This window comes from Hippocampus zosterae, chromosome 13 (assembly GCF_025434085.1).
Source record: "Hippocampus zosterae strain Florida chromosome 13, ASM2543408v3, whole genome shotgun sequence".
Lineage (NCBI taxonomy): Eukaryota > Metazoa > Chordata > Actinopteri > Syngnathiformes > Syngnathidae > Hippocampus > Hippocampus zosterae.
Window position 1 is genome coordinate 18781574 of NC_067463.1, and position 9509 is coordinate 18791082.

General features: G+C 44.5%; 1 protein-coding gene across 1 annotated transcript; it reads left to right on the forward strand.

Annotated features, from left to right (window-relative positions):
• Positions 1-2085: 2085 nt before the first annotated feature.
• Positions 2086-8255, forward strand: LOC127612613 (nocturnin-like). Its single transcript, XM_052083348.1, has 5 exons — positions 2086-2645; positions 4335-4489; positions 4599-4764; positions 6411-6742; positions 7443-8255. The coding sequence occupies exons 1-5, from the start codon at positions 2621-2623 to the stop codon at positions 7962-7964; spliced, it is 1200 nt and encodes a 399-aa protein (XP_051939308.1). The 5' UTR covers positions 2086-2620; the 3' UTR covers positions 7965-8255.
• Positions 8256-9509: the final 1254 nt, after the last annotated feature.

Sequence of the window (9509 nt, forward strand, 5' to 3'; positions counted from 1 at the left end):
GAAAAAACAGGAAATAAATACTAACTAAACAACTCTCTCTCTTTATAGCCCCTTGAAATCCACAAAAAAAGAGTTCTGCCATCTACGAGAACGCCACCTATCGTGTCTTGTTTGTGTCTGCTATCGTCTTGTTCACATGTTCTACTAATTGATCTGAGACACAACTAAAACACTGAAACATTGCATGGTGCGTAAATAACTTTGTGACCTTGATTTCAACCCTATTTGCGTCATGAGTCATTTTGCCCCGAAGACCACCTTTGTACAGCTTCCATGGAAATGTGAATAAAAACATTTCATTTTTTTCTGCAGTTGGGGACAATCTAGGAAAAGTAATAAAAATTCAAGTTAAACATTTATCATTTAGGGGGTTTTGGGGCGTTTTTAACACAGTGACGGGTCATTTTGACCCAAGGACAACAGGAGGGTTAGAGGGCCGGGTCAAATGTGCCCTCGGGCCGGATATGGCCCGCTGGCCGTAGTTTGGGGACCCCTGTGCTAAAGTATACCTCTCTCCCTCTCTCTCTCTCCCTCCCCTCCCTTTACCTCCCTACCTCTCTCTCACTCTCTCTCTGTCTGTCACACTCACACACTTTTGATTGAGCCTAAGCCTACTCGTGTGTCCTCAATTTGGCACTTGATGTGCCTAAATAACCTCAGCCCCAATCTGCCGTGTGTCAGGTTTGCCACACAAACACACTGCACTTGCGTGTCATGACCTGTGGTCGATGACTTGTGAGTGTGTACAGAAGTGAGTCCTGTGCACACACAAGCATGAGTCATCACTCCTCGGCCGCAAGAACGTCATGTTCTGTCTTATCGCGCATCAAAGCAAAAGTGTGAGAGGATGTTCTGTCAGCGTGGCTTCATCAAGCGACAGGTGGCAGAACAAAATATGGCAAATTAAGCACATTAGCTGTCAATGTCCAATTCTTGCCACACAGTAGGCCTACTAGGATTCCGTATTGGAAAACCAGCCTCGTCTGATCAGAATTGATCAATTCAGCCGTAGCTCTGATACGCGTTCATTCTCAAGTGTGAACTATGGAAGAGCAATGAGCACAGTGCACTGCGCAGTGTGCTTTCAAATCACATTTCCCAATGTGTTATCCTGACTGCTTGGTCATACTATTGTCATGTTACACACAAAGCAGGAAAAGGGAACTGCTTCGTACGTAACAGAGAAAACTAAAATAGGTGGATGCCCAAAATAGCAGACACTGACAAGGACTTCGTCTAAACAATAATATTTATTGTAACAAAAAACACCGTGTAATAAATAACAGAAAGCGCTGGTAAAAACGAGAACCGGGAAAATAAGGAAACGCAACAACAGAAAACGGCAAGGAAATACAAATAAGCAATCATTAATAAACGTAGGCGTTGAGCCGAATCCCCATGGGAAGAAGAAAATGTAACCAACCGTAAATGGTAAGCGAACAATAACTTGCGAATATGGGCAACGGCAGTGGCACGGCATGAAATACTCCGGCAGTGAGTTGACTGCCGGAGCGCCTAAATATAGCAGGTGCAATCGCCTACAAATGGGTGGCAGGTGTGCAGGCGGGAAGCAAGAACGCCTGCCCCCTGCTGTCAAATACGGAACGTGACAACTATATTCCGGGTCAGGGAGTAACAGCTCCAAAGTCACTGTCCCTTCATACAAAACGTAAACCCGATCATCTGAATTTGCTCACGCTACAGTTCAAATCTAATTATTGATCTCATTTCATTCATTTGATCTGGCAATTTTGTCAACCGAAACAACAGGCGCGAGCTGTGTAGTTGAAATGCCCTTTTACAAAGGGAGACCTTTTGGTTTCCAGGAAGAAAAAAAAAAAAAACGATGAACCACGCTGTTAATGCGATGTCATACTTGTCTAACGGTCTAACTTGGGCAGTTCTGCAGAAGTCGGTGTGTCTGTTCTATTTCGGTGGTGTCGGGTCTCCACGGAATACTATACTTGTCATCTCGTCCTGGAAAAGTACAATGTGAGAAATAAGCCTTGTGAAAGCACGACGAGGAGGCGTTGCTACATACTTACAGCGGAAGTCATTGCTTCACGCACGCCCTTTACACGGTTGTTGCTATGTGACTGCTGAACCTTTTTAGAAATCAGCCTGCTTTTGGTCATTAGAGTCATCGTCTACCTCTTTGAAACTGCGAGCTACGTCTTGGTTACTGAACAGAACAGGCCTTGGGTTACTCATGTGGTCCACGGGGGCTATCCGGTGGCCACGAGCACCACACGTTGGTGACCCCCGGTTTGTACCGTGTTTATATTTACTTAAGTACGTTGTTGAAAAGCACCACACAAACTGCTGCGCGCCATTGTGTGCGCGTGTTTGCGTAAGGGTGTTGTGAGAGAGCGGCAGTGTGCTCACACACTTCGTCACCAGCGCGTGACCTCGCAGACTCCTTGACGGTCAGGATGACGTCGCTCGGCTTCCTAATCGGTCTCCCGCCCCCACCGAGGGCTTATAGGCTGCAGTAAGTGCAGCCAAGTGAGAGATATCTGCTTACACTCACTTCACGGACGTCACGTCGCTCTCTGCGCTTTCATCTTCACCTCCCAACAGAGCGGCGAACAGAAAGATCTTGAGTACACGGTGGACATAGATGAGGACGGAGATGGAGACAATGCGTAAGACGCGGACTCATTGCTGTTGTTGTTTGTTGTGTTTAAGCTGTGTTTAAACCTTTCATGCACCCTGTAACCTGATAACACGATGAGTTGTCTGTCCACTGTAGTAACCGCTGCCCCTGAAAGGGTTCATGTGATTCCATCCTCATGTTTAAGGGAGCAGTACGGGAGAGGTTTTAAAACGAGTGGCATCTGCTGCTTGCACGTCACTATTAGAACATACTGTTGTGTGCGCGGCGGCCCGGTAGTCCAGTGGTTAGCACGTCGGCTTCACAGTGCAGAGGTACCGGGTTCGATTCCAGCTCCGGCCTCCCTGTGTGGAGTTTGCATGTTCTCCCCGGGCCTGCGTGGGTTTTCTCCGGGTGCTCCGGTTTCCTCCCACATTTCAAAAACATGTGTGGCAGGCTGATTGAACACTCTAAATTGTCCCTAGGTGTGGGTGCGAATGGTTGTTCGTTTCTGTGTGCCCTGCGATTGGCTGGCAACCGATTCAGGGTGTCCCCCGCCTACTGCCCGAAGACAGCTGGGATAGCCTCCAGCACCCCCCGCGACCCTAGTGAGGATCAAGCGGCTCGGAAGATGAATGAATGAATGTCGTGCGCGCTGCGTGCGTTCAACTTTGTGCTCCAAGATGTGGCAACAATGTGCAAAGTCTCACTATTGGTACTTTGATCGCATGCGCGTGCCAAAGTTTGCACATTTCAATAAGATCCCATTAAAAAAATACATTCATACCCATATTTGCTAAATGAATTTCTCTCTCTTATATTCTTAAATCTAATACGGTCAAGCATGATGGGGTCATTCTTCCTTTTTGAACAGAGAATTTGAATTGAATCTCGGTGTGTAAAATACCTCACTCAGATGGTATGAACTGATTCCGTCCGGTGTTGCATGTTTGCTGGGATATTGACAAAATCATGTTTTGGCAGGTCGAGTGCAAATCGATGCGACCCACATTGGTTTAGTTGAATTGGCAGCGGCTCGCAAAAATAACAAGCGAATACTGTAGCTTCCTTTGTTAACAGAGAAATGCAGTATTATTGTACCTTACTCCTACCATGTTACAGTCCAATCAGTCAGTGATTTTCCACAAAGTGTTTTTGTGTCACAGGCCAGTTGCAGTGTCAAAGTTTAATCCGCTAGTTAATTGATAGGATATGCTTCGGTGTGCTCACTCACACACGCAAACTTCTAACTGTTAAAAAGTAAACTCAATGTGTAGAGAGTTTTATCAACCCAACCGCTGTACAGCAGCTAACTTGTGAGTCATGACAAAAGGTGCTCCTGAGCACACGGACTGAGTGGAATCTATTCTATTCCATTTCCAATACTTTGGGACTGAATAAATGTCACCTTTTCCATGACAAAGCAAATAACGGAGCTTCTCTCAGGGTTATCAAATAACAGATCAGAAAACATGCAGGCAGGAACAATAGTGAATCAATTCGTGTTGTCGACTGCTTGTCGTCTTAAAAGTTGAGGTTGAGCTGGGTGAGTAGAATGGTAGGATACACCCTGGACTGATTATCAGCCAATCACCAACTTCATACTCTTAATTCATATCGATGGGCAACTTACAGTCTTTCCATTTATCGATTTTTGTATTTGTTTTCCTGGATGACGTGTTCTTGTGTTGAGCATGTGCAGGTAACTCACGTTTCACCGCGCTGGTGGTGTTCTACCCAGGTTACCCAATGGGTGGCGGGGCCACCAGGCTGTACAACGCCTTGGCTCACACCATCAGCAGCCGTGGTGCCAGCAGCAATCGTGTCCCTCTACCTCTGACCCATTTGGACCCTTACCAGCCAGCGGACACAAGGCCCGATCCTGATTTCTGCCAGGTGACCGACCGCCTGCCTTCCGACCATGGGATACACTGAAATGACACAGATTTAATATACAGAGACTTTGAACAGGAAATGACAGCATCTGTTTTGCTTTGACTTCCAGGAGAAAAAGGGGTCCCCGTCGTGTCCCCTTGATCCAGCCCAGGTTCTGAGACAATGCGAGATGGCCCTCGGTGATCAACCGCCACGCTTCCACAGGACTTTCATTCGACGCTCGAATGGCAATGCCGGCGCCATCCGGGTGATGCAGTGGAACATTCTGGCCCAAGGTAAGAAGAGATTGCTGTCGGACGCCATGTTGACACAAATTCTCTGGCTGCACGTTTGTACTTCAGATGTAAAACCCATTTGGGTGGGCATGGATAATTTATTATTTAGTACCGGTCAGAATTATGGAATGGGATGGAAGAGCTTGCTCCTGATGCCGCATCGATTGTTTTTATTTTCGTTTTCCAAGATCGGCAGCTTCACAAAAGTGGTCTCAAAATATTACACACGCGTATGTGGGAAGTATGACCCCGTCCCCACGGTAACAACCAGGAAGAGGATTCTGAAGTGCAAATGATTGATTTGTATCTTTTCTTTCGTGGTGAATGAAGCTGAAGACCTTCAGGGCCACGTTTGCTGTTCAAAACGCAGATGGGCCAGGCCATTCGTAGATGGGGGGGGGGGGGGGAGATAAAATGTTTATCTTAAATACGCAAATCGGTGTATTTAAATCAGTGGCTCTCAAACTTTTTGCACAAAGTACCACATAATAAAGGGGCTTCATAAGAAAAGGACATTTTTTCACATTGTTGATACATTTATCAGTACCTAAGCATACTGCTAAGGGTTGTAAAACAATCCAGTGAACCATCGATTTATCGTTCATGCACAGCGTAACTCATCCTGCTTGACTTACTGTAATTAAAAGGACATTTAAAAGCAAAGTAAACAATTTTTTTAACAGGTTTCCGAAATGACTAAAAAAAGTGGACAGTGAAAGAATACAATTTTTAAAAATATTTTATTTTTTGCCAATTTTTTAAATATTATTTATATATTTTATATATGAATACTCTGAAAAACAGTAAACATAGGTATTGGGAAATGTGCACAGTTTTTAAGTAGGATTTAAAAGCATTTACACTTTATTTCTATGTTTTGAATCTTTATTCATTCATAATATTCGCGCTGATAGTCAAGGATAAGTTATAATAATAATAATAATAATAATACATTTTATTTATAAGCGCCTTTCAAGACACCCAAGGACACTTTACAATAACAAAAAACACAAAACAATACGGGTTGAGCAGCGGCAGCCAAAACGCGCCAGCGTTCACTCATGCTAGCAAATGGCTAATTTGCGCTGTCGTTGATTAAACTGGTTTGGACACGGTGTCGCGGAGTGCCGATGCGGATTTGGAGCTGGGAGTCGCAGCTTGGAGTTTGAAGCGGATTATAATGATTATTAGCTAAAAATAACTTGAGAAATGGGTTTTGATATGATTTCAAATGTTTTTTTTTCAGTAGATAATTGAATAAAAAAGAAATATATTTTGCTTTCCCAATTTTAAAGAAAATAAGCTTCACGAATGCAACTTGATCATGTTAATGCTCAGTGGGCCATACGTAGAACGTTGCGATCCGTAAGTGGCCCGTGGGCGATACTTTGGACACCCTCTGCGAATCACCAATGTACACTGTTAACTTGCTGTAATTGTAGCTGGGCGGGTGTTATACATCTCATTGATCATGCAGATCCAATGTTTTAATGAAGCGAGGCACAGGAACGCGATCTGACGCTCATTCATTCGTCCACTTGCGGACTCTGGTAAATGCTAATAAACTGCAGAATTCAAACATTGTGAAAGCAGGAGCACGTTGTGCGCCAGTCTCGTTCTAAAGTTCTATGTCTCTCTCTCATCAGCTCTCGGCGAAGGACTTGACAGTTTTGTGCTGTGTCCTCCGGAGGCCCTCAGCTGGTCCCGAAGGAAGTACCTCATCTTAGACGAGATCCTCACCTACCGACCTCACATCCTGTGTCTGCAGGAAGTGGACCACTACTTTGACACCCTGCAGCCGGTTCTGGCACGTCTGGGTTATAGCAGCAAGTTCTGCCCGAAGCCCTGGTCGCCGTGTCTGAATGTTGAGGGCAACAACGGCCCTGACGGCTGTGCACTCTTCTTTGATGAGTCGCACTTCGAGTTTTTGGATTGCGTCAGTTTACAGCTCTCTGCCATGATGATTCCAACCAATCAGGTGATTACAACCTTCTTGATGTCACAATTAAGTGCCGCAAACTCCCCCCATGCTCTTCAAGTTGTAAAAATATGTAATTGATACCCCCTCGAAAGGTTTAGAATTGCCAAAATATGCCACAAAATGGTGGCAAAGTTCTATTTTTCCCTAAGTGAAACTCCTCAACTCGCTTCAACACAGTTCCCGACACCAAAATGTTACAAAGAAAACTTGTGTGATAATGAAACTCCTCAACTCCAACATAGTTCCTTGACACGCAAATGTCAATTACAGCAGAACACAGCGTTTGTCTCAGTGAAGCTCCTCAATTCATCTGAATATTGTTAATTGGCTCCAAATGTCGCAGAATGGTGCCAAAAGTCATACTTTTATTGCCAAAAAGAGCGACCGGGTACGTTTAGCAGCAAATAGTGGAGGATAGATTCGATTGCATGTGCAGATGGGCACACTGTCATGTTTTTAAGACGATGTTCTGCATTCTTTACACAATTTAAAAAGGTTCCCAGGTGATGTAATAACATGTCTCATTAAATTAGCCTGTTTTGAAGGGCTGGCCCTGCACATGTAAGTCGGCAATCGTATCGACCGCCCTGTGTACTGTTGGCCCTAAGGCAAAACTGTTTTTGTTACCATGACGACCAGCAGAGCCTTGGTGTTCTGACTGTTTTCCCATCTCTCACATGCCGTTCTGCGGTCTCAGGTTGCTTTGGTGATGATACTACGTTGCCGAAGCACAAGGAAGTGCGTGTGCGTAGCTGTGACCCACCTGAAGGCCCGCGCTGGCTGGGAGTGGCTCCGCAGTGCCCAAGGGTCGGACCTCCTGCGCCAAGTCCAAAACGTGGTCCAGAGACATTCCGCGGCAACATCGGCAGGCTCCAACTTGCACATCCCTCTGATTATCTGCGGCGATTTCAACGCAGTCCCAACTGAGGAGGTGTACTGTCGTTTTGTGGCTTCTCCTCTTGGCTTGGACTCGGCTTATAAGAAACTCAGCCAAGATTGTTTGACCGAACCACAGTACACAACGTGGAAAATTCGCCCGACGGGGGAATGCTGCACCACTCTGGACTACATTTGGTACAGTCAGGACACGTTGAGGGTGGATGCAGTCTTGGACTTGCCCTCGGAGAAGGAGATTGGCCCCAACAGGCTTCCGTCCTTCAGCTATCCTTCAGATCACCTCTCTCTGGTTTGTGACTTCAGCTTTAAGGAGGATGCATGACTGGGGGAAACAAATTCTGAGAACACACAATACATCATCACTGACATGTGAAACTGTGCAACAATAATGAAGGAAAGAAAGCAAATATTATAAATGAACTGAAACTTCTTCTACCTCCTGAACTTTGAGATTGTGCTTCGATTCTTGGATTAGGTTCCACATCTCTTCCTCCAAGTGTGATCTGATGGACATACATGCACAATGCATCTGATGTTACATCCTAATATTTTAACCGAAACTGTAACATGCTGCTAGCAAACTGACTGAAATAAACATAATTTTGTGATATTTTCTATTTGTACCATTACGTTCCACCCCACCATATGTTCAGACTCTATTTAAAGCTCTTACTTTTGCTTCCCATCGTGTTGTGTAGACTTGAGGCAGGAAATTGTATTCATATTAAAAGCTTCAAGAATCCCGAGTACTGTGTACTGCTAATTTAGAAAACAAGTACATGTTTCAAGAGCATATAATTCACCAGTGGAACATTAAGACAAATAAATGACAATCTTGACAAAAAATCCTAATTGTGGCACCGCCTTAAAAGTCCATACTCATGTCCAACCATAAAAAGCCAGAATTGACCACTATTCACAATGCCCCCAATTGATCATATAAATGTAATCATGCAGAAGGATTCAAACTGATATCAAGGGGTGGGGGTCTCACTGGTGGTGAAGTGGGTCAGCTAAAGGCCATTCACACAGTGAACCCAAGGTTTCATTGCCGCATATGGAATTACTCCCGTGTTTTGTGTTGAAAAGTCCAATTTGAGATCATCTATGTGGTAGAAAAAAAAGATGAAACATGTTAGTGCAGTGCTGCAGGGCAGATTTCTTCTCCGGTGAAGGCTACCTTTACCGTATTTTGCATACAATTTAAGTACATAGAATTGACTTTCTCATAAAATAGTGCCATGAATATAAAGTTGATACATTTACCAATATTTCTTATTGAATTAATGACAATAAATCAACCAATTAACACAAAGGCGCTGGTACCTCAATATCAGATCGCACCATCCGTCGTCGTTCAAGCCGAAGTGAACTTCATGAGACAACCAAACAGCATGTTGACAAGCCACCAAGCTTCCGGGAAAACGTGTTCTGGACATACGAGGGGGGAAAAAAGTTTTGGCAATGCACATCAGCTCTTTGCTCACAGATGCAAAAATGAAGCGTAGCATGAAAAGAACACTGCTCCTACTGTGAAACATGAAGGAAGGCTCTGTTGTGTTCTGGAGATGCTTTGCTCATGTGGTACAGGGTGTCTTGAAGTTGCGCAGGGTAAAATGAAATCTAAAGACTGGTATTCTTGAAATGTGCTGCCCAGTGACAGAAAACTCTCAGTTCAGGGATTTTGCAACAGGATATGCACAACTAAAAACATCCAAGAACGGCCAGGAGGAAAACATTGGGTTTTTCTGAAGTGGCTTTGTTGAGCGCTCATCTAATTCCGATTCAACGCCTGTAAACACCTTTCCGAGAAGGGCAGAATCTCAAAGCTATAAAAACAGATTCATTGCAGTGATTGGATGAAAAT

Bases quoted from the DNA above. Each gene is read 5' to 3' on its own strand.
- LOC127612613 (XM_052083348.1), top strand. From the start codon at position 2,621: ATGAGGACGGAGATGGAGACAATGC. The intron at 2,646-4,334 runs GTAAGACGCGGA...TGTTCTACCCAG, and splicing joins GACGGAGATGGAGACAATGC to GTTACCCAATGGGTGGCGGG. The intron at 6,743-7,442 runs GTGATTACAACC...CTGCGGTCTCAG, and splicing joins TGATGATTCCAACCAATCAG to GTTGCTTTGGTGATGATACT.